Source organism: Gallus gallus, chromosome 1, assembly GCF_016699485.2.
Source record: "Gallus gallus isolate bGalGal1 chromosome 1, bGalGal1.mat.broiler.GRCg7b, whole genome shotgun sequence".
Lineage (NCBI taxonomy): Eukaryota > Metazoa > Chordata > Aves > Galliformes > Phasianidae > Gallus > Gallus gallus.
The window spans coordinates 13,300,322-13,325,787 of NC_052532.1; the positions used below are offsets into that span (position 1 = coordinate 13,300,322).

Sequence of the window (25,466 nt, forward strand, 5' to 3'; positions counted from 1 at the left end):
AACATACATAACTGGCGTTGAAAGTGATTTCAAAAAGCAATCCGAAAGCTAAAGAAAATACTTTTCTTTATAAAAAAGATTTCTCCAGGACATAAGAAATAACCCCAAACCATCATTTGAACAGAGACTTCTTGGTGGCATAGTTACTTCAAAATTACACTTTGCAGTATTAATAACATGAGATTTAAAAGGAAGGTGGAACAGAAAATGTGTTCAGATCTTTCCAGAGTTTAAGCACAAATATATGCTTGTCAAAGGTGTATTTGTCAAACAGTAAATTACTTTAATTATTGAGCAATTTTTGTTGTTGTATAAAAGAATCAAGTATTTGTCAGAGGAGAATTTGTCAGTCAGGCAGGATGGAGTGGAAAAGCAGCCAAGCAGCCACACAGCTGCTGTGTAACGCTGTGCTGGAGAGCAGCCAAGGATGCCCTGAGAGCCGCAGCACCCATCCTGCCCTAAGAAGCACTGCTTGGCTGAGCTGAAGAGGGGGAAGACTAATTTGTGGCCACTCTCTGCTGAATGTTTCCACAAATTAAATAATGCAACAAAATCACTGCATCACCTGCTCTTGGAGCAGGATTTGACAGGAGACATATGTTTTATTAAACTAATGGATATAATTGTGGGGTGGGCAAGGTTTGAGACGCATGATCCTTCATGAGACTGGACAAAACAGCAGCAAACTCCAGGATAAATAATGGTTAGAAATAATCGTCCTTAGTTTATCCTAATTACATGAATCAATTAGACAATTTGAGAGAGGGAGGATAATTACTACCAGTGGAGCAGAATTCAGTGATAGCACAGAGAGAGGTGAAAGCCTGTCAGCCTCTTGACTGCACAGAAACAATTCATAATCCATTTTTTTTTTACACTTCTTACAAGTGGACTAATTCACATCCGGCAAGTAAACAACAGCTCATTTGCTGCACTATCGGCATGCTGCAATTCAATGCAGACAGTGGAAAGGGAATTTTTCTGTCCAGCTATTGGCAGGCTCTCTGTTTTTGTGCAGTCTTGAGACCACATCTTTGGTTTGGTCACGTAGAACACACTGCAAAGCCTTTATCCCACGAAGAGCAACAGTTTGTGTTTCCTGTGCTGCTATTGCATTCTGTTTCTAACCTAAGTTTTCCCTCCAGAAAATGAAGTACCAGACCAGAATGAACAAAAATTAACTTATCAGTCTAAGTCTTCTTGCATGGGTTGTGACTGCCAGAAAAACATTTCACACCCTCTTGCCTATGCTTGTAATAGCAGAGATACACAAAGATGAGAAGCGGCACTGATGACTGACCTGATATTTGTGGTGTCCAGCGGAACAGTTCTTGCCTCCCTTTTGCCAGGTCCATTGAAGTACAGAGATTTTCCATCACTGAGCACACCACAGCCTGTTCCAACCTGACCTCCTGTTATCTTGTACCAGAGAGGGCTTAGCTTCCTCTCAAACCTGTCGAACATCTCACTGTGGTTAGGCACATTAGATACACAGGTTCCATGTGATGCTTAAAGAAAAAAAAATATATGGGAGACACTTTGTTGAAACTGTGCTGAAGAGAGCAAAGGTCAGATACAGAAAACTGGCAGACAGTTCTATTGCACCCACATAGGAGAAAGCACGGGGCTTTTTTTTTTTTTTTTGAGAAAATGCCAAGAAGACAGAATTGTACCTTTTCAAGCCCTCCGTATTTTTTTTGTAGTCAGAATAAATCCTCATCCTTTAAACTCTAAGACGGCTTATTTCACTGGGTGAAAAACACATGCCTGATACAGATAAGCCATTTTATGTAAACAGAAAAATATGATCCTTTTAGTCCTTTATAAATTGAACAGAAGATGTTAACTTATTGCTTTGTTGGTATAGAGGGTCAAAAAGAGTGCAGTACGCAACTGGTAGTGTCAATCTCTGTTTTATTTTTTCACCAAGTGTGTGTTTTTTGTGTTGTTTTTTTTTTCCCCCTTTATTTTTCCAGCAGAAAAGCCCCAGAAACCACAAGTGAGCAGAATTTTTCACAGAAGGGCCTGTCAAAACATATGTTCCTTCCTGGTCCTATGCCATCTGATGGCCAGGGGACTCAGTAACAGAAGCAATTCATTTGAAGATGGTCCAAAGGTTTTTAAACAGACTCTTTAGTTTAAAATATTTTATTTTGTTTTCTCTTCTATTGCTAGTCCCTTTCCATTCATACAGATGGCTCTGTTCGTAGATTGTGGTTGCCAGAAGCATCACCAACGTCTCCTGTCCTCAGCTGCTCTATTTTATCTGTACTGGACTCCTGTGCTAAATTTTATTCAACAGAAAGAAAATACTCTTGCTGGCAGCCCATGAAATTTATGTCAACATGTATTTTTCCAGCATACTGGAGAGGAAAAACACGATGCTAGATTTACAGCAGCAACACAGCCAGTGTTTACCACTGTCCTATCTAAAAAACATCTTACCTGTGTAGCCCAAGTCACAAAAACAGACCCCCGAGACACAGTCCCCATGACCATTGCAGTAATTGGGGCAAGGCTCAGAAATGTAAACACCGTCTAAACCAAAAGGAGGCACACTCTTGTGGGAGCTGCTCTCCTGGATCCAGCGGAATCGAGTCTTACTGCAAAGGAACAATAATGACATGGTATTACTATTCCCAGCTTTCAAACCTACTGCATACTTTTTGTGCTCTTTGTTTAAGAGAAAAAAGCGCTTTTTCCTAAGTTGGCTATGTGCAAGTAAGATGCAGGTGGATGCCTGGAAAATATTTCTGACATCCCATGGCTTGTGCGACTTCACTTATGAATATTTTTTCCACATTTTTTTGGATGTATTTTGACTTCCTCTATTTTTCTGGCCTATATCCATCAGTGTGACACAAAGAACAGATTACTTGGTTTTATCAGCAAGAGGGAAAGATTCGATGTGACTCTAAAGATGTCTTTCAGTACTCAGCTCAACCCAAACTGCTAATTACATTTTAAAATCCCAGAAATACATTTCTTACAGTACTTATGAAAATAAGTCAATAATGACAGTGATGCAGCTCATAGGATGTTACAATTCTGAGTAAAAACAAACCAACATTGAATAAACTAGATATAGGAAAAATCCTATCCCATCTACAGAAATGTCACACAAAAGATCCTAAAGAATATGTGGACAGAAATACAAAGATATAATGCTTGGATGGCAACGGGAAATTCCTGAAAAACAGTGATCTAATCTTTAACCTCTGCAGCTGAATCTGCTCCAGAGACTTCAGTGAGCCTACACAGAGTTACTACAGTTGACCCACTGTACAGGGAATTTATTAAAGAAAAAATATTTTGATTTTTAATTCTAAGCTTTTAACTTCTAGTTGAATCATTTTATGTGTGTTCCAGAGAAGGGAACTGGCTTAAAATTTGGTTGTCATTCCAATGGATTAACCAAGATCCTCCTTTCTGCTTCTCCTTCTGCTTTACCTAATGTATAATATACCTATCACCTTTTTAAAAAACAAAAAACAAAAAACTTTTCACTGGGATTTGTAGGTAAGGTGATTGGTAGGTAAGAGTGCTAAGTGCTTTGTATCAACAGATGGGATGCTCTCAAGATAACCATGATTTCCAAAATGAGCCACAGCGAATTCAGTTTTCAACATGCTGGGCACCTCATAATACTCCCAATACTTACATTTTTAATACATTACCATGAGCTTCTTATTCCTGATCACGTTACAAAACATAATGCCAAACAGATTGCTGCTATTGATTCTGTACTGCTTGTTTTGGGGAAATCAAATCAGCTGGTGTCAGATCTGTGCAATTTGGCACCCGCTTTTATTGGCTAATTACTGGAGAAAAGACAAACTTGTTATGGTACATGCTGCTATTTCAGCTCCTTGCAGCAAAGGCACCAGCTCCTCTGGTACACAATATGCTATATCCTGAAAATCTGTGTTGGGACCTAGAGATGAGGAGATTGTGTCAGGAAGATGGACTGAAACCTTAGGGCACTATGTGAACTTCTGCCCAGAGAGTGATTGACAGGAGCCAGCAGGCTCAGGGGGATGGCTGCTGCTGGTGGTGCAGACAGAAAATCAAACCTTCTAGGGCCTCTTTGCCCAGTATGAACTGTAAAATTAATCCTGTTGAAATGGCTTACTTGATTCACGTGACTTATCACTCTCTTGCTTGTGCCTCTGACCTAACTGATGCGCCTAAAGAAAGACAGCAGTATGATGAAGAGATTGAAGTCAAATGAATATGCTGTAGTCTCCTGTAATTTAATTTTATATATGGTTCTGGCACCTTTAAAATGGAAAGCCTCTCCCTGTTTTGGAGAGCACAGTATATTTTTCCCAGACCTGCAGATTTTTAACGCTGATTTTATTCACAGCTTGTGACTTTTTCCTAACATACCCCAAAGGGCAGGCAGCTCATTCACCACTGGCACCATGGGCTTACAGTGTACAGTACCTGGCTGCAAGCGACCTTGGGATAACAATAGTAATTCTTGTCCAGTCCTCAAAATCCCCTGTGTGATACACAGTTGGCTCGCTCAGCTCACGGGAGCTTCCTTCACATCCTTTGGTGCCTGGAGATGCAGGATAGCAGCCTTCCTTCACAAGTGACCAAAAGAGCCCAGCATCATGTGAGTACTGAAGCAGAACGGGAGCAGAGCTGCTGTACTGGTTAGTGCAGCCAATATTCAGCTGCAAAAAAAAAAAAAAGAGTATCAGATGAGATGAGAAAAACAACCCTGTGCTGTAATTTGCAGTTATTGGCTGTGACTGGTTATTATTATAACTGGTTATTATTGGTTTTTAATTGTTGTTGGTTATTATCTTTGACTTTTCAGTTTGGAAGGTTTAGTTCTGAGTGACTACAACAGTGACTGATGCTTAAAGTCTGAGTCCCACAAATGTTTGACATTTATCTCTCAAAATTACCACTGTCCCTTCATTTAAGTTGATGGGTTCAGTAAAATGTGCAAAGAACACACTTTTCAAAGGCCCTGCTCCATAGCAGGCTGCAAAGAACAAACTCTACACAGGCCCTGTGTGCCCAGGAAGATGGAGAAGAGCTGTCCTCTGAAACACAGAATCATGAAATCATTAAGGCTGGAAAGACGACTAAGACTATACAGTCCAGCCATGAACCCATCCCCAAAATGCCCAGTAAACCAAGTCCCTCAGTTACACATCTCCATGTTTCTTGAACACCTCCAGGGACAATGACTCCACCACCCTCCTGGGCAGCCTGTGCCAGCGTCTTGACACTCCTTCTGAGAATAAATTTTTCCTAACATCCAATCTGAACCTCCCCTGGCACAAGTAAAGCAATTACCTCATCCTATCACTAGTTACCTGGGAGAAGAGGCCAATCCCCACCTCACTACAACCTCCTTTCAGGGAGTTACAGAGACATAGCCCAGTGCAGTGCATCCTGATGTGCCCAGAGGATCAGTCTCACTCTGGGGTATCCTTTGCCCCGGGGCTGCGACTCCTGACCACAGCTGAATCATTGGCTTTGCAGAATAATGTCTGTGAGCTGGCACTGCTGTTCTGGCTCCAGAAAAGAGCAAAATTGGATGCAGCAGAAAAATAAAAATGTGAAATGAGATCGTAACTAAGACAAAAATCGACTTTTCCTTTTACATTTTCAGAAAAATATTAGTTCTGTTTTATTGCAGAAATTCTACTTGAGCTGTAGAACAAACGTATAACAAAATGGTTCATGTAAAATGAAACATTTTTGACAAACTACTGTCTCTCGGTTTATCGATGCAAAATTATTCTAGGCATCTATTTAAAATGGAAATTTCACAAACTGAGGAAACATTTAACCATATGCTTAAAATTAAAGCATGCAAATAGGACTACACATTTCTGTGCTTTCCAAAAAAAAAAAAAAGAGGAGTATAAATTAAGGCCGTAAGTAATGGAAGAACTGCCTGTTTTCTGAAACACATTGTTGATGTTTTGTATATTTACATTATGTTGCCAAGGGTTTCAGTGATGGAAGGTGCATGAAAACTTTTCAAGCACTGCTTTTTTAGACTAAACAATTTTTGAGTTGTTGTTGATCATAAAACCTGGAGAATGAAGACTTAGTCACTGAGGTGACACATCCAGGCTGGATGTGGCTCTGGACAGGCTGGTCTAGTGGTTGGTGACCCTGCCCATGGCAGGGATTTGAAAGTAGATGATCTTTGAGGTCTTTTTCAACCCAGGCCATTCTATGATTCTATGGTAAGTAATGGGAAATGGTCAAGAAGCAAATAACATCTTTCCCAGGCTGAACAGTATTTATATATGGCAGTATTTTGGGTTTTAGACAAGTTTAAGGTATAAAACTATGAACAATATACTCATCCAGAAATTGTATTGCAGTCCCTCCATTTGTATAGCATTTCATTAGCATAACTTTTAGATGAAATGAGATTTTTTTTTATAAATCCTATTACTTCTAACTAACTTCCCTATTTACAGAAGTGTGGGAATTATATTTGAAAAGCTGTCTGTAAACATCAGATCTCTTTAATAATTCTACTTGTAAATTATTCAGAGTCTGTATCCGCCAATTATGTAAAGACCGTGTATTTGTGGTGAGCTCATTAAAATTGCATTTCAACCAACCTCCAGAATTCACCAGTGGGATTTCACTATAAACTCAATAAAATTTTGATTAGAGTTCGGAAACAAGAGCTTGTGAAAGCAAATACACTTTATTTGGAGCCCATATTCTGATGTACTTTCAGACCACTAAACTTCCTGTAAGCCCTATAAATAAGAATGCTAATTGGAGCCTACATTCCTTGACAAAATAAAAGTAAATTATTTGAAAAAAACCCACGCTGGAGTACAGAGAAGCTCGTAAATCCTTAAATACCTTAATATAAAAAAATGTACGCAAATCACATTGGAGCTTTTGTAGTCATGGAGCCCAAGATGAGATAAAGCCTTTTTCCTTTGCAAGGCACTTCCTACCATTTCCTAGTGCTGACTCAAATATACTGACAGTCACTTCAACCCGCTTGTGAAACTCGTTAAAGAACAATAAGCCTTCGAAGTTTCTCCAGAGAGGGAAAAAGCTCTCCTACACCACGGTGTTGACAGCATCGTATTTTATACTGTATGAATTCATACCTGTGCTTCACAGATCTTTCAAGGCAGCATTATAATGTATTACCTTGTTTTCTACGGTGACCCAATGGCATCTTGCAAGTATTGAATAAGACAAGTTTCACTGATATACTGTGATCTGGAGGAACTTATATTTAAGGAATACCTTGAACTGCAGAACATATCCAGGCTTCAGCGTTAAATCTCTAGTCACTGCAAATCGGTCTCCATCTGATTTACCGAAGAGCATGGCAGAGGGGGTGGCAGAGCAGAAACTTTCATTTTTGGTCATCCCTTCATTGGCCAGTATTAACCACACACTCAGCTGGTTCATAGGGTAATCGAAAGCTGGCTTTTCATAAAAGTTCTATTAGAAATGAAGAGAAAAGCAACACAAAGAAGTACTGCCTCCTTGCAATGTGATTTCAGAAGTTTTCCAAAATTATCAGTTTTCCAATTTTGCCATTTACATGTTCTATAATTGCCTCGAAATTCTAACTTGCAAAATTTGTTTCAACTTTTTGAAGAGACGCATACATACTCTATTGTAAAGATTAGGAGTCCTTTAGTGACATGATACGAGCCAGGTTTGTGCCATGTAGAGAGAGACACAGCTGCAAACATTACAAATGTTTCTTTAAGTATAACCTGATATTTCCAAAGAAAATCAAATTCAAAGAAATTTCTACCAGCAGGGAAGATGACTCTCATTTCATGGTGATGCCCACAGACTGTTCTTGCTTATTACCTGTGGTAATGTGGGATTAACAACAGGAATTATGTGCTTCTGCTTCTCTGACAAAATGATGATGTCATCGATGGCCCACTGATCGTACCCTTCTCCTGAAAACACAGGCTGCCACCACCGAAACCTGGTGCAAGGAGTCTTGGCTGCAGCTGGCAGCTCCAGATAGACAAATCTGAGAAAAGAAATGCAGTAGAATGTTAAGGAAACACCGTAGAGAAATGGGAGAAATACCTCTGAAAACGAAAAAGAGTCAGGAAAGCCATTTCTCTTCCCAAGAAACTGTTACGCGTGATGGGCCTTACTTTCCTAGAAATGGCTGAACATCTGCCTGCCAATGGGAAGTAGTGAATGAATTCCTTAATTTGCCTTGCTTGTGCATATAGCTTTTACTTCACCTTTTGAACTGTTTTTTATCTCAACCCATGAGTTTTCTCACTTTTACCTTTCTAGTTCTCTCCCCCATCCCACTTAGGAAAAGTGAGTCTCTATGTGTTGCTGAGCTGCTCACTGGTATAAAACCACAACAATCAGTAACCTGTTCAGTATTATTTCACACAACTTAAATATATGCATTTATGTGCATATTCCTTCCTCTGTTCTTTCATCATATCATGCTACTTTGTATCATTGAACCTGCTAGATCTTGCATCTTTGGAAGATGGAAGTGAATAAATTATTTGGTGCCATACAGAGTCTTCCTTTTCAGAGGGTTCCCAGTTTTTTGTGTCAGAAAGTAAGGAGCTGGAAAATAAGATTTGGAGCGGTGATATAAATAATAGATATACACAGCAACATGCGCCATAAGGACCATCGCTCTTAGTTACTCCAGAGAGGTAAATGTTTTGCCTAAAACTAATGCACTGAATAGTCAGGCAATGAAGATTCCAGAGCATAGCTGGGGATATCCTTATTTGTTGGAAGCTTCCTGTAATTTCGACAAAGTAGAGGCAAAGTAAACAGCTTTATACTTTCAAATGCTGAGATTACTTTTAGAAAAAGAGTTTTCCAAGTTTACAACAGTCCTTCTGAAACCACTGTGTATTGAAGGCCAAGTGATAAAATTACTCACATATTGACATACCGCAAGAAATCAGCTATGGTAATAGAAATCATGTTAATAGCTATACAGACAATTGCAATTTCATTTTCCACTGGTAAACTATATCCAGGTTTTTTAAGGCCCGCTTTAATAAGATTTTTCCTTCATAATGACAAGGGTTTACTGTGGCAGCTTGGAAGAGTTTCCACATAAGGACGGCTTTTAAGCACTATAGCTTGAAACAATTCTTCATGTTTACATAGACTAAGAAACAATTTTCTTAAAGAGATGATGCAGTATGGATGTAACTGATTTAATTGAGGCAAAAATTTTACCTGGGTTTGCTGAAATCAGAGAAATACATTTCCGCTAGCAGCTGCCAGTTGATACCACCATTATTGCTATACTGCAGCAGCACACCTTCTTCTCTGCTGTCTGGTCTATTGCATGAAGAACTTTCTCCTCCTATCTGGATGTAAAACTGAACAAAATCCACCCAGGTAGTGTCCAAATCCCAGCTTACCAGCTGTCTTTTTCCAGCCTACAACAGAATGAAAAGAGGTGGAAAAAATAATATTAAATATGACACCTTCACTCCAAAATGACATATTTTAAAGTCAGGCAGATGAATATTATACAGGAGCACAGAAGACACTGTGTTAACATGACTTTTCTTGTTCTTAGGGCTATGGTACTCCTTGACCATCCTTTAGGTCTTAATCTCTCTGGTGCGTTCCCACAAGCATTTTTACTACTGCAGACACAGCACTTCAACACACAACACAACTTTCTAACATAATTTTAACACAACTTTTTCATCGCTCCTTTTCCCCCTCACTCCTTCATGGTACCAAATGCCTTCAGGAGACATAAAGTATAAAGCAATAAAAAGGCATTTCTGACATCTCATTTTTCTTGCAATGCATAGTATTAGTGGGACACCTGGAATTATACCATCAATAATGCCTACTGTGTTTCAGGAAGGGAAGTACAGCTAATGTCTCAGATGCGTGACCATTGTTTACTTTTTGTTTTGCATTTGCCTAACAATCAAACTCAATTATGATCAGATCCTTGTGTACTATAATATCCTCATGTATTTTAGCCTCTGATTAACCTGGTCTTGTCTCATCAAGACCCTTACAACATCCAAAAGCATACACTTTCCTCTGTTTCACTTAAGCATTTTCTCTCTACTCTCCCTTTGGTCCAAGGACCGCTCTGCTGGCACAGATGGGTGACTTCACTTTCTATTCAAAGTCTTTTAGTATTAGTGGCACACAAAACAACTCCTTTGTTTTGTGATCGTCTCTGTGGCACTTGTATCTCCAGTTGCTAATCCAGTGCTATTTGCATGGAGAACAGCCTTTCCACATGTTGGCATCAGCCCATTTGACAGTTTTCCGTCCAGTTACCTCTACAAAAGCAGTGCATGGAAGATTTGCAGCAGGGCAGTTCATCTCCTAAACAAGAACAAGGGAGGAGCATTTTCTCTTCATGCCTTACGTGAGTAGGATTTATTCATACACAAAGCAATGTTCTTCTCCTAGTATTATGAATCTAGTCTTTCAACTAAAACCTATGAATTTAGTTCCAGTTTTATGTGAGCATAGCAGAGAAAAAAAAATAGCCTCATAAAATTTAGTGAACAGCATTTCCAGGGATGTTTTTGAGTTCCAGCAGGAAACAGCTCTTGGGCAACTGTAGTGTGGCTCATGTGGTCACTCCGTACTTACTGACAAAAGAAAACAGAGGATATTCAGCTAAAAGGCACTCTAAGTGCAAAAATCTTTTACTGTAATTGCAGTTCTCCCTTTCCCCTCGTACTCCCTGCTCGAGACTGATCTTGTGGGCTCCACAGCAACAGCCACGTACAGTGCTGCCCATGGTGAGACAGGACAGAGGACAAGAGCAGCGTCCCTACAAAAGCGCCCCATGTGCACCCCACCTGTCACAGTTCAGCCCCAGTTGTGCTGCCACAAAGCAGTGTGCAGCTGGAGAGGGGCTACAGGGATCATCTTTCTGCATTCATCAAAACTAGCTGCAACCTGGATGGCATTAACAGTGAAAATGCCCTCTCAGAATGGAGCAGACTTGACAACACACCAGCTGGTTTGAAATGCCTAAAAATCACAGAATAGTTTAAGATGGAATGGACCTTTAAAAGTCACCTAGCTCAACCCCCCTGCAATGAAGAGAGACACCTACAGATAGATCAGGGTGCTCAGTGCCCCACCCAATCATACCTTGAATGTCTCCAAGGATGGGGCATCCACCACCTCTATGGGCAGCCTGTTCCAGTGCCTCACCACCCTTACTGTAAATTTTTTTTTTCTTATATCCAGTCTGAATCTCAACCCTTTTAGTTTGAAGCCACTTTCCCTTGTCCTATCACAACAGACCCTGCTAAAATGTCCTGTCCATCTTCAAGCACAAAAAGGCATTAAAAAGACAAAATTGGACTAAACTGTAAAAATGATGCTTCTGTTTAAAGTAATATTTATGTTTTTCCCAGTCTTGTATATCTGTGACACTCCTACAGATTTCAAGTCTGAAATAAACAAATAGCACTGATCTACCTGGACATAAGTAATAAGATTTTTGAGCTATGAATTAAAAAATAATCTATATTTCTTACAAGATGATAAATGAATTTAAATTATGTTTCACTTATTAACTATTTTCCATTCCTACTCAGTTTAGGGTAAACACAGAACAAAGTCACATTAATTGCTTTTTTCACAGAATATTTTGTTTTGTTGGTTGTTTTGTTACAGCCATGGTTCGTTCATAGACTCCACCAAATAGGCTACATCACACTGGTAGACTAATTTCTGGAAAACTTATTGAAGATACAGCCATATCAATTGAGTCTTGAATACTGTCTGCTTTTTTTGTTTGTTTATTCCGAGCTGAGTAAAGCCATCCTGGATGGTGCCATGATTGTGAGATGGGCTCAGCCTTAGGTACAGTCCCAAGCTTCCCTGTGCAGGCCAACATGGCTAATACTGGCCCAAGGCACTGTGACGTGACACTGATAATGTTTTGGTAGTTTGTTTTTTTGTGTTCAGAGACCCATAGCAATTCAAAATTGTTTCAATCAAATCAAACTTTTCCAAAAGGTTCCAACACTGTTGCTGTCCCATGGGCAAAAATGTCCCATCTGAGTGTCCGAGATCTGGCTGTAAAACTATCGTAGAATCATAGAATCATAGAATCGCTAAGGTTGGAAAAGACCCACAGGATCATCCAGTCCAACCATTCGCCCTTCACCAATGGTTCTCGCTAAACCATGTCCCTCAACACAACATCCAACCGTTCTTTGAACACCACCAGGGTCGGTGACTCCACCACCTCTCTGGGCAGCCCATTCCAGTGCCTGACCACCCTTTCAGAGAAGTAGTATTTCCTAACGTCCAGCCTGAATCTTCCCTGGTGCAGCTTGAAGCCATTCCCTCTAGTCCTAATATTCCCTCTAGTCCTATTCTGAGGACGTTTTTCATATCTACATCATCCCTTCTCCAAATTGGTACTGACTGCTAAAGAGTCATCCACAAAACCAGGTTAATTGAGAAGGGGCATGAGTTACTTAAAACCTCAAAGAAATTGCAGGGGCTAATTGCTAACACACCTATAATTGATTACAGTTAATTGTGAAACAAAAGATAGATGGCTGACAGAACAAAGGCACCATTAATTCTGATAGCAGTGATTGATTATGGCAGCAAACATTAGACATTCAAATAAAAAGTGGCTAGCTGAGCAACTGTAAAGAAACAGAACCTGTGAATATGAGCTCCCAAAACAATCTAGAACTGTTGGGCAGCTATGAAAATAAGTTTTGTAATGTTTATCACCACGACCACTAGACACCTAGACAAAGACCTACACAGAAAGCCACCTTCAGCTGATGGCACACAGACTGCTACTACTCAAGAAATGAAAGATAACCTAATCCTTAGAGATCAATAGAAAGAAGCCAAGAATTTCTAAATGAGATTTTCACTCCTCCTTAGCAGAAATCAGAAGAAAGATCATAGCAGGTTAATTACAATTTAGCAAACTTCTTTGAGAAACCTGGGATAAGGAACTGAGCCAGAAGGAGAAGCATCTAATAGATAAGACAATCATATTAAAAAATCCAATTATCACAATTAGCTACTTAGACTAATTGGTTTATTATGAAATTTTCAGCACAGAGCTGCATTTACAGGGGAGGTGGATGTGAGACTATGCAGGAGTGCTGAAAATTATTTGATGAGTTAGATTTTTGTAATGAGGTTAACAACACATGATTACACAGCTTTGCACACCAGCTTATTCTACTGGGACTAATCCAGTTCTCATGGCAGCAGTGGCAGTTTGATCAAACCCTTAAAAGAGAAGCTGTACTTATACTCTTCCTTTCAATTAAGAACAACAAAAAAATCCATCCCAACGGAATTAGACCTGAGAAGCAACAGCGGAAAACAAATCTGTGATTACAACCCATAGTCTTACATCTGATCATAAAGATCTCTTTTTATGTTATGATTGCTATCAATTTGCAGAATTCTGTATATCTTTTTCTTGCTGTATTATTTTTTTTCTGTAACACATCCAAGTCATACAAGAGTGTTCTCCTGCTTATTTTTTTTTCTGTAACACATCCAAGTCATACAAGAGTGTTCTCCTGCAGGCTAACCAGGCACTTTTCAAATGCTGGAGGAGTTGCTTTTTCGCTAGTTTTGGTTCTTTGATCTCAAAGTAAGCCCCTTGTCCTTCCTGAAAGCCAACCTTTCTTGATGCCTCATCCAGAACATGACAGAAAAAATGAGAGTTCAGTTTGCTGAGAAAGAACTGTGCCTTAAAACAGAACACGCATAATATTAATAACAGTATTAATATGCGCACTTCCCAGCATGTTGACAATTTGCTTCTTTCCATTACATTTGGCATTTCTTGGATATACAATGAACATGTCACTCTCCATCTCTTTGGACTGCTTTGTTTCTTACCTGCAGAGCACAGCTGTGCTATTTAATGCACTTTTCATACTGCACTTTGCTGTGCCTCAGAGCTTTCTGCTACCTTTATTTTCTCTTCCTTATAACCCCATCCTGTTCCATTAAACTGACATTACCACATGCCTTTCTCAGTCTCCTGTCCCTTATTGATACCTTGTTGAAGTATAGTGAGGAGCCAGACGAGATGACCCCACAGCCTTCTTCAGGCTTTACAATCTCTCCTCCAATAATTTCTTGCCACTCTGTCTTCAGGACATCTGGGTTCTCAAAATCAGACATGACAGTTGAAGGAAGGGGATTTTCAGGCTGACACTCTGTACCCCGAAACCCTGAGTCACACCTGGAGGGAAGCATAAGCATAACAACCTTTTAAAGTTCTTATCTGACACTCACAATTAGCTAAGACCTTTTAAAATTACACGTGAAAAAATCATTCAGGAATTGGAATTTTGGATGCTAGAAACAAGCTGGGATACCTGGATAACTGATAATAAGCTATATTTTGCTTTAAAAACAATGCAGTGCCCAGAAAATTTAAAGCTGGCAGGCAGCACTCCGCCTTCGGTATTGCAGTAACTCTGAGAGTCTGCAAAGCAGCTCTGAGTTGGTTCTTGATGTCATTCTGACGCACTGAAGCAGCTCCAGCCCTGTGCTAGAGCCCCTTGAGCAGAGAGCCACCAGGACACCTGCAGAAAGGCATCCCCGTGCCACTGAGAATCCGCCTCTCAAGGATATGGGCTCTTGGGTGTGGAACAACCAGCTTTTAATGACACTTTAATAGCTTAGCCCTCATAGTGCATATGTGCTTTGTTTTTATATTTTTAATCTATAAATAAGAAAAATAGCAAAGAACAAACAAACAAAAAACCCAAACAAACAAACACAAAATAACAGAATACTTAAGTACCAAGATAGCAGTAATCTGTCAAATTGGCCAATGCTTTGTACCTGCAAACACCGTGGTCACACCAGCCATGTCCACTGCACATGTTGGGACACTGCTGTCCAATGTAGATGTTGTCTAAGGCCCATTCATCCGGTGCCGTGTAGTAACACTGACTCCATCGGAAACGTGTGGCACTGGACCTTAAAAGCAATAACAGTGCTTTAATGCGGATGCTTTACAGTATTGCAGGCAAAAAATGCAACTATATAAAGTCAAAAGTCAAATTGGTCTCGCAGACATTGCTCAGTCTGTAAAAATGAACACAACCAAAGACAGAGTCTTACAAGTGAACCTTCTATATGGTGTGACTTACTGCACAGGGTTACATAAAAGACTTTGCTGTTAATAATGACATTTCTGTGGAAGTCTACAGAGACGCTGCAGAAACTTTATGCTTAATGGCCACATTAATTTAAGACAAATCTATATATGAATATTATCAGATTTTTATTATCAGATTATTTATCCTGTGAGGGTGAAAGGTTGCAAATCAAGAAAGTTGGATCAAGAGCGTGACCTTGATTTTTATATTTTCGGATGGTTAATAGGGCATAATGCGTGTAAAAAAGTTTCATATAATATTTATTCAAAAAATAATCTTTGAAATTAAACATCTTGCAACTAAGCATTTCTCTTCTTTGAATAGCGGCTATTTCCATTCAAAAAGTTGACAGTTTTTTATTGAATACAGACAGTGATACTAAACTAGATTACGCTAGTGACATTATGGTGACATTACAGTCACCAGTTTTTGAAAAAGACTGTCACCACCAAGCCTTCCCAAGCTCTACTGCCAACTGGTACAGTGTGACGCCAACCAGCTGGTGGGATGGGCATCATCTTGTCCACACTCATACAGAAGTGGCTGGGAGAGTGAGAAAAAATATTGCATGTGAGGTGAAACAAAAATGGGAAATCGTTGTGGAGTACAAGGAGCTGTGCTGGTTGCACGGTGGATCTGGGGAAGGGGATGGCTGAGGCAATGTGGGAAGTGAAGCTTGGTTATAGAGTCATTGAGGGGATAGATAGGGAAAGCAAAGCTGACAGCAGCAAAAAAAAAAAATTCAGACACTACCTTGGGCTTTGTCTGGCCACAGGCTGACAGGGCAGGCGAAGGAGGAGAAGCAGGAAATTTCTACAAGGAGTAGGAGATTCTTTCCAAGCAAGTTTCTGAGCCACATGGCTATGATATGATGGCATGAGATATAATGCTCTTATTCTAACTTAAGTAAATAAAAACAAAAAAAAACCACCCTTCCACACTCTCTGGAAATCATATAGAGTAAGATGTTAAGATGAACTTAATAAAGGTGGCTGAGTCACCTGCTCATATGCTTGGAAGTGGAAGAATGAATATGGGAGGCTTGGGCAGCTAAAATGGACAGTATGGCACAGCTGTTACCCAGCCAGTCACACACTAGAAGCATACAAAGATCAAATTAATCTATGCCTGGATAATTTTTTAGAATTCAAATATATGAACACCTTTAAAAAACAAAAAACAAGGCTGCCCAAGGGCTTGATGTTCAATTGCAATGACCTTTGTTTTCTTTTTTTCAGTACCTGTTTAATATTGAAAGTACTGTAAGTAGTTTTACAGAGTTATAGAGCTAATCTGCAGGGGCAGATCTGCAGATTAAGTACTCCCTCTGGATACAGTTCATTGATGGGTTACATTACAAGAGCTATGAATTATCCATTAAAAGTGCACAATTTCAGCAATGTACCCACTAAGGACTTCGTAAGCATGCAATAGGCACAATGTACAGTAAATACTGTCCACTATTATTTTCTGAGTGCTCTGAAACCAGCACATTGCCTTAGTGGTGTTGCTCATGTTCACTACAGTGCATCAACAGTGCCTCAGGGGGCTCTACACAGACTGCGCTCTGGAGAGCTGTGGTAGTGAGTATTAACTCTGGTGCGCACTGAGAAAAAGAGCCATGCTGAAAGCAAATAAAGGCTTTTACGCATACAAAGAAAAAAAAAAGACCTCCCAGCAGAAAAAAATAGCGTCATGTTGTCTGTGACAGGAATGGGAGCTGTGGCTTCCTTGATTTTTGTTAGGGGAGATGTGTGAGCGGAGATGTGCAACCCTGCAGGCCCAGAAGTACCTACACAGGGGTATATAGTGTTGCATGGAGGTTATTAGGGCATCAAGCAAAGAGAGGTCACCCCCAGAAAGAGCTTCACCACCACACAGCCCTATCCCCCAGAATACAGGGTGGTGGTGGAGGCCTGGCTGAAGACGAGGCCTGTGGGCTGAGGTCTCCATTGCAAAAGCAACACTGCTGGAAAACCAGTCCTGCTTGCTGCTTGTGAGAACTTTGCAGCACTGCTCTGTGTTGCAAAGGAACAACAGCTTAAGAGGATTATGCTGTTAAAAATGGTAATCAACCGTTTATAAACACCATGTTAATTAAGGAAAAAGAATAAGAAGCTGAATGTCAGCTGCATTCTCAGTTTTCTGGACCACCACCATTTGGATGGACACCTACTCAAATGGGACGCACGTATCGAGGAGTTATCAAATAATTTTATTACAAGCAAAATAAATGTCTCCAATACTTCAACAGGAGTTGCAGTAGATGACCTTCAGTGGTCTCTTTCAATGCAAACGATTCTGTGATTCTCTACTGCCTCCCAGCTTTTTTCTACAAGGTTAAAATGCTACTGGAAGGTTTTTTGGCTTTCTGATGACACTGTATCTAAATCAGACTGATGTCAAATGGAAGTCACTGCTATTGTCTGTAATTTTACATGAGCAAAAGGAAATGGTGGTGAGTCCCAGATGTCTTGCAAGTGAAATGAAGCCTTTTGTATAATAATTTTTTTTCAGATATGTGATTTAAATAAAATCACTGTCTTCTCTCCTGATATTAAAAAAACCTAAAGATTTAACGCAGATCTGTGGTTGATACAATTACATTTGCTACCTTCTGAGTTACCATAATTACATTTACCCAATTATCCTGAAACTCTCATTCAGTCATTAGGTGTTGATTTGTTTATGAAGTCAGCAACTGACAGCTGCTTATATCTCATTAAGGCCTGTTCATATGTAAATGCCTTCCATAAAACTGAAATTAATTTTCATCAGTGTTAGAAATACTCAGTTCAAGTACAACACAATTTCAGTGAGCAGGTGCATACATTTCATTTATCCAACAGAACTCTCAGAGTTGCAGCAGATTTCCTACTGCACCAAATTTTGGATAACACAAGGACCGTGTAAACTCATGTATGCCAGATGCTGAACGCCTACAAACACACAAAAATACGAGCACACCCAGAAAGTTTTACAACAGAGCTAGTTACTGATACAAGCCATTTTCTCTTGCACAGTAACAAAGCCTGATGCTTCCAATGCACCAAAGGTGCAAACTCTCAGTAAAGAGATGTGCATGCAAGGATGACACCTCAGGAAATTGTACTGGGGCTGAGTAAGAGTGTGAGGACATACTGAGGCCACCAAAGGTCACACTGGGACTATTAAGAACTCAAGCCCACGTCCACGTTTGGCAGCACATCTGCACTGCTTTTCCTGGCCATCACCTATATTTTGCAAGTTGGTGCTTGTAGCAGTGAGCATGAAGGGAACAGAAGGTGGTGAGAGGTACTTCTGAAGCCATGTGCCAGAGGGAATCTGATTGTCACATGCTCACCAGCAAATCTTAGGCAGACTTGCCTAGTGTTTGTTACTGTACATGTGGTATACACTAGATTCAAAAATGCAAAAAATTCCCCTTCCAGTCATAACCCAAGGACTGACCAAACCTTGCTGGTAACACCAATGGTGAGAGGGAGAGTGGCTGAGACCAGCTTTCTGAATCAGATAATTTCTGGTGGGGGGTTATGCAGCCATTCTTCCTCCTCACCCTGACTACTCAGTAGCACAGCACAGTCATACTGAAATGTGTTTTATGAAAACCAAAGTAATGTTCAGTGGTAATCTGTACCTTCATTACAAACACAACTCTGATAACAGATGGGAATCCTTTCAGATACGAGACGAAGTGTGAAATATTTATGATTTGTGCACAGTATTAAATGGTAACCTGGTTATTATTTCACCATAATTTTTCCCCACAGTCTCCTAAATTAAAATGGAATTATTTGCTTCTGTCAACTCATATGCTGAGGAAAATGACTAGATCTTAAAGAATAAGAGCTCCACAACACTGGTATTAGCATCAATTAGAAAATGTATAATAGTAACTGTGACTGTGTAAATTAATTTTAAAATAACAGCCTACTTTGGAATAGCTCCTGAAAAATTCTAGACACTTTTAAAAATTTCTAAGTGCCTCCATGATCCACAGATTTTACAGCTGATGGTACAGATCAGAGTGTAAGATTTAGTACATAATAATTATAGGCTAATGCGTGCCATTTGGTATTATCTAACTGGACATGCTTTAAAGATACAATTTTTGTTCATGATGGTTTGTCTGTAAACATGAAATTCTGCAAATTGGCTCTACTGAAAGAATGGTAAGTGTTTTGGAGGAAGGTAACACTGCTTGTTATGCTGAGGCTGTGGAGAGTGCAGAAAAAATGGCAACAGAGGAAAAACACAAAGACAACTTAATCTGTGCAAGTTCTCATTGTAGTTGCTGTTAGGTGGAATAGAGGCAAGGAGTAGCTAATTGGAATAATTTAATTTTCAAATGCAGGAAGTGAGTGAAGATTAGCAAGATTTACAACAACCTTCTAGTTGTATATTATAGTAAATCTTTAAAAATAAATAACAGAAGAAATAACTTAGTTAAATTAAAATGTTAGGGTGGGCAAAAACAGGTTTTATTACAGTAAGCTGAGTAGGATTCTTTTTAAAAAAAGCTATTTTTGAAGACATGCTATAAAAAGAAACAAAAGGTAAAAATTTCTCAGAAATGAATAATTAGTTATTGTTTATGCAAGGCTTTGGTCTGGAGATGTAAACAATAAGGAATGTTAAGAATAAAAATTAACAATCTAAATAAACACTTCCTCCAGTGACCCATTTAAAGAGAAGCCACTATTTGAAAGAATCCAAATTTATTAGAAGTCACAGTATATGTTAAAAACAATCCTTAACAATAGTTTCTAGTGACTTCAGCAACATTTCATTCCAATGACGTGAGGAAGGCATTTTATGTTAAATACCTGTGACTTTGAATTAGCCTCTATACCACCCATTGTCTTGAGAATGATCTACATGGGACTTGATCTTTGTAGCAAAGTAAAAGCAGACAAAGTAGATGAACTATCTGCACCCTCCCCTCCAAAGAAAGAAAGAAGGAAAGAAGGAAAGAAAGGAAGAAAGAAAAAAAGGAAGAAAGAAAGAGAGAAAGAGAGAAGGAAAAAGAGAGAGAGGGAGAAAGACTCACCAAGTCTTCTGTGGTAAAAGGACAGTGATTCTCCTCCACTGAGTAAATTCGTTGGAGTGGTAAATGCTTGCTGAGGTAAACTCCTGGCAGCTCGGCATACTTGGAAGACATTCCTTGAAATAACACATTTCAAAACCAGGAAAATGTTGAGGAAGAGTTAGGAACAAAAGTGATGTTTAAACATTCACTGAACTGGGAGCTTATCTGGGTCCAGATGTCCAAGTGAAAAATCCAGAAGTAGAAAAATCCTGGGATGCTCCAGAGAAATTTCTCAAAAAAATAGCAATGGACAATTTAGGATAGGATGAACCCATATGACCCATTTAGAGAGCTATGCTTCATGTTAGTGTCTAGTAATATTCTATTTTCCTCCATGGGAGTGTCTAGTTCATTTTTATATTATTCTCACCCTAGCACCTAGCGTATCCAATGGATAAGGTCTACAAATGTACAATGAAATAAGTCTACACAACTGACCTCCCTGCCAATACACCAGTCATTTTAGAGATCCACATGCAAAGCCACACATGGGGACGACACTCTTTCCCTCTGCAGTGGGAGCAGTAGGAACCAACAGAGTTGCCCAAGAGCACCAGTTTTAGGCACCCAGCTGAATTCCACTAAAACTGCATCTAAATGCCCTTACCATGCTCTGCAGATGTATTCATTTTGTAAACCGAAAGCAAGTGATGCATTTTGCTCCTTCTGCTTCTATGATCTTGAATCTTTAACTCAAGACTCCCAGAGAGGTCTGTTTCCAAAGTCTTTCTTTTCAGAAAATCTGATCACTGTCACATCTTATTTATTTATTTATTTATTTATTTATTTGGTAATAAATATGAATACAGTCCATTTTACCACTTTCTTATCATTTTCTAAAATTGTTCTTTTCTTGTTACTCTATTTTTCTTCAATATTCCATTTACCTTTCGATATATTGCCAGAAAGCACCCCAAATTTTTTGTAGTTTGGCTTTGATGAGGTATTAGTAAAGCATTTAAGCTTGTGTGTAACTTTTCTGGCTACCCATTTGAGGAATCCATACTACCACTACTGTCTCAGTATAGCTGCTTCCAGATCATCTCCAGCTCTCCCACAGTCTTCTCTACTGGGTTCCAATCCATGAGGTGTGTCAGACACAAGGGACTTTCACTTTCCTGTGTGAATATTATACTTTGCTATGAAACTAGTAATAAAGCAATGATATTCTATGGTAGTTAAAGCAATTGGGGATATTTATATAGTGAAATATAAGGAAGAGTAGAATATATTATTATTTCACAGAAAATTTTATTGGTCAAATATCTTAGAATGTTAAAAGAAGATCTGATATCTTATTCTGTTTTTGTTGTTGTTGTTGTTGTTGCTTTTGCTGGTTTTTTTCCCCAGTAGATTTTCTGAAGAATTAGTTTCCTTTCCAGCAATTTTCAAACATATTTTGTTGAGTCATCTCCCATAAAAGATCTTAGAAAATAGGATCTGATCGGTGTGTGTGAAGCAAAAAAGGCTTTCAAACGTCTCAATTAGTGTTTTGTGCATTGGCAAGATTAGATCCTTTATGCATACTACAAATAGCCTTCTTTATTACTGTTTAATCACAGCAAACTGGGTGGTATTAGGAAAATTATTTGGCTGCAAGTCCTTCTTTCTTAATTCAGTTTCACTGAGATAGGAAAGGAGCACTAAAATCTGAAGGCAACTGATCTTTCATTGGTGACAAAGTAAGCCCCAAACATCTACCACTATGAACTATTCCTGGACACCATGGTGATGCCTGCTAGATTTAAAAACATGAAAATCATTTGAGATACAGTATTTATAGCTTTCCTCTTAATTCTGTATAAGGAAAGAAAGCATTACTTTGATCTGTAAAGCTCAAAATTTCAGTTATTGACATTTCTCTACTTTGCACACCAAAGTAAATATGGCAAAACAATATGAAGCAGGAAATGGTTTCATTACTCATAAAAGATGTTGGACTGTGTGTCCAAATGCCTTTGTGAACATACCAGACAGGCAGTGAAAAGGCATCAGGACCAGTTCCCTGACACCCTCTGAACCTGCTCAGAGGTAGCTGAAAGATGTTTGTTAGTTCACGCTGAAGTCAGAGAAACTCCAGCTTCCCACGTAAGATGGAAGACAAAAGCACAAATTACAGCCAAATGTGCTATTCATGTTTGTGTTGAGACAGGGCTATGCCACACAGGGAAATAGTGTTGAACACTGCTATTTGCACTTCACCTGAGAAGGGGGAAAACCACTGGTCATTACTGCCCTGGACTGTGTTTGAACCAGGGATGGGAGATGAAAGGCTCTACATTACAATCCCCAGAAGGAATGTGCTTTCCATTTATGAAACGGCTGAGCACAGGGGCAGAAATAATTTCTATCCATTTAAATTCCAGGAAACAGTAAATGCATTTTACTTTGAAAAACAAAGCAATAGCTCAGGAAAGATCTGTGGCTCTGTCTAGCACACCAATTCTTTTCCCAGACCTGGTCCACTCCTGTCACAGTTTTATGTTTCAGACTTTCAGGTACTTTCTTCCAAATATCATGAATAATAGTTTAAGCACTTCTATTAGTCATTTTTACTGACCCTGACTGAAGGTTTTCTTATAGAAACCGGAATGAGGGAAACATCTACCTTTGTCCTCTGCCACAAGTATATTTCAGATGAATATAATAATAATAATAATAATGAGAATAATAATAATAATAATGAGTGTTTATGGAAGACAAAGGTCCTCGCTCCCAAGCCTCACCTCCTGAACAAGATGCCATGTGAGGCCGTGATTGGTGGAGTACTCCAGTTTCACCTGGTTGTCCATATGAGGAGTAAACTTCTGGCCACAGCCCATTACCAGGTTGAACTGTATCATATATGAAGCTCCAATCTGCATAGACTGGGTCTCCACGTAGCGCATACTAGAAGTTAACTTCGAATCTCCTGTAAAACTGAGAGATGTAAGGAAAAAATAAGGATCCATCTCCAAAGTAAGTCAGGAGGAAATATTATGAATGGTTATGTATTAAATAGCGTTACTACTTTCTTTGTTCTGTGGATTAGCACATGGGATATGACAATGCACAGAAGGATCTTTCTGTTGGTACTTCTGCAAATTATCAGGAAGGTCTTGATGTATCCCAGAGTGTGAAACACTGAATTATTCTGTTAGTTCTTACTCTATGCTCTCTGTACAAAGGATCAAGTTAAAATCAACCAAAGGATTTGGTTGATTTTACAGATAAAATCAACCAAAGATACAGAAAAAAAACCACAACGAAACCAAAGCTCATTTCCCAGGAGCATCCATTGCCTAAAGTCATGTCACAGTAACAGCTGTAATTTCATTCAATCACTGGACAGTGGAGATACACTGAATTTAGTTTAAAATATTCTTATTAACTAGACTTTTTGTTTCGTTGATTTTCGACTGATTTCATTTGAAGTGCTTTCACTGACTTTTGACTGCTTCGGATTTAATTTTGTCTATTTTCAGCTTCTCGTCTGTGGGATATAAGAGTTGTAACACATTATCCAGTGGACTGGGGATAATCATTAATAATGCTTGAAATACACCAGGTCTCATATATGATACAAGGTACCCAGTTATCACATTCGTGGTAACACAATATATTGTTTAAAATTATAAGGTAATTTCAAATTAAATGCAGGGTTGCTTTTTAAATTTGTTTTAAATGTACCACTGAAAAGGAAAACAAAAACAAAGAATCAAATGCAAGAGATGTATGAAGAGGAAGTAATAATGGCGTAAGCTTTGAATCCTGCACACTATCCTACAAGTCAGAATGTTAAGAAGGAATGAAAATAGCCTCCCCTCCCTCACTTAGAGATGTTCAAGTAGTGTCTTCAGAAGTACTGTAGCCTTTCCAGCTTCAGCATTTTCCAAGCCCTTTCTTAAATGTAAACAGTTTGGGATAGAGATCACATCTTTTAAAGACAATCCCTGGAAAACATTATGCAACAATAGATACATACTGTATAGAGAAGATGAAGACAATAACCTAGTTATGGAACATCCTTATGGTTGAGTGAACTACAGTTTATCATCTGAAACTATCAATACTGCACAGTAAAACTTACTGGCTTCCACCTCTGTAAGATTTCAGGTCTTAAAGGTGTCAGTGTAAAGACAGGATTAGAAACAAGTTCCTTAGTACACTTTTGAACTAAATTCATCAACCAACTCTTTTTTTCTATAGCTCCCTATCCAGAGAGAGCAGTTAAGGAATAAATTACAGCACTGTACTGTCTTTATTTCCTCTTCTTCCAAACTTTATCTTGCATTTTTCAAAATGACAAATATAGGAAATTTAAAAATAAAAGCTGACTTGCTATTAATTTCTGCAATGCAGTTTGGAACGTCATGGTTGATATGGGAAATCAAAGTTCTACAAAAGCCAGTACAACAACTGTACTCTTCAGGTATCAGTCAGCTGTGCGCAGTATAATTTGCTGAAAGTTACATTTGACGGTGATTTGTATAATGATTTAACATTGCAGTCCTGCAAACAACACAACGTAGGATAAATTACCTAAAGCTCAACTAAACAAAATGAAAAAGTTGAAACAAAATAGCTTGATAAAAATTTTGTTTAGAAGCTGTCTTTCCCAAAGTGATTTAACTGAAGGAGTAGTACTCAGCCTAAGTGAAAAGAATTAAAGCTTTCAGTTTGTCTTTGCCACCACAAAAAATTCCATCCATTCAACAACGCTGCCATAAAATTAGGCAAAAAAAATCAACAAAAAATGTGTCTTTCTTTTTCAAGTGGCAATTCCAATCATGATTAGTGTGTTCTAAGTTCAGCATTCATTTTAATGCAGTGATTTAGCCACTGGATATTGTACACGGTACATTTAGTGAGCATTACTTTAAAGTCAAAACAGCTCTTGAAAATAAATATTAAAGAAATGTGAAAAAGAATGCTAATGAAGAGATGGAGACAATCTCTGATGCTCCATATGGAGCTCTTTTCAGTGGAGGAAATCACATTATGTGTTCACAAAGGCCCTTATCATCCACAAATTGCCTCCAGCTGAACAAAGGTAGCATTAAAGGTGGGTCCTCCACCTTCCTTGCCGCTTCTTTGCTCTTCAGCTCTTCTGTGTACGTGGCTGGAGTAGGCTTTTCTGCTGGAATACCAAATGTAGGAGTCATACAGCTGGAATACGTTTTTGGATTTTGTACAAGACAGAATAATGTCCCTGGCATAGCAATAATTAGCAAAGAAAAAAA

At 38.9% G+C, this 25,466-nt stretch overlaps 1 protein-coding gene across 3 annotated transcripts in view; it reads right to left on the reverse strand.

Moving 5' to 3' along the window:
• RELN (reelin) overlaps positions 1-25,466 on the reverse strand; it is a 273,059-nt gene that overhangs the window by 56,240 nt on the left and 191,353 nt on the right. For all 3 annotated transcript variants that reach the window (XM_004934740.5, NM_001305123.2, XM_040701261.2), the window contains exons 21-30: positions 22,971-23,163; positions 20,206-20,318; positions 14,836-14,973; positions 14,041-14,227; positions 9,217-9,422; positions 7,843-8,014; positions 7,261-7,461; positions 4,447-4,682; positions 2,446-2,603; positions 1,301-1,508 (exon numbers count right to left, since the gene is read on the reverse strand). In XM_004934740.5, coding sequence (XP_004934797.3) covers positions 1,301-1,508; positions 2,446-2,603; positions 4,447-4,682; positions 7,261-7,461; positions 7,843-8,014; positions 9,217-9,422; positions 14,041-14,227; positions 14,836-14,973; positions 20,206-20,318; positions 22,971-23,163 — 1,812 coding nt within the window. The remainder of the gene's footprint in view (positions 1-1,300; positions 1,509-2,445; positions 2,604-4,446; positions 4,683-7,260; positions 7,462-7,842; positions 8,015-9,216; positions 9,423-14,040; positions 14,228-14,835; positions 14,974-20,205; positions 20,319-22,970; positions 23,164-25,466) is intronic.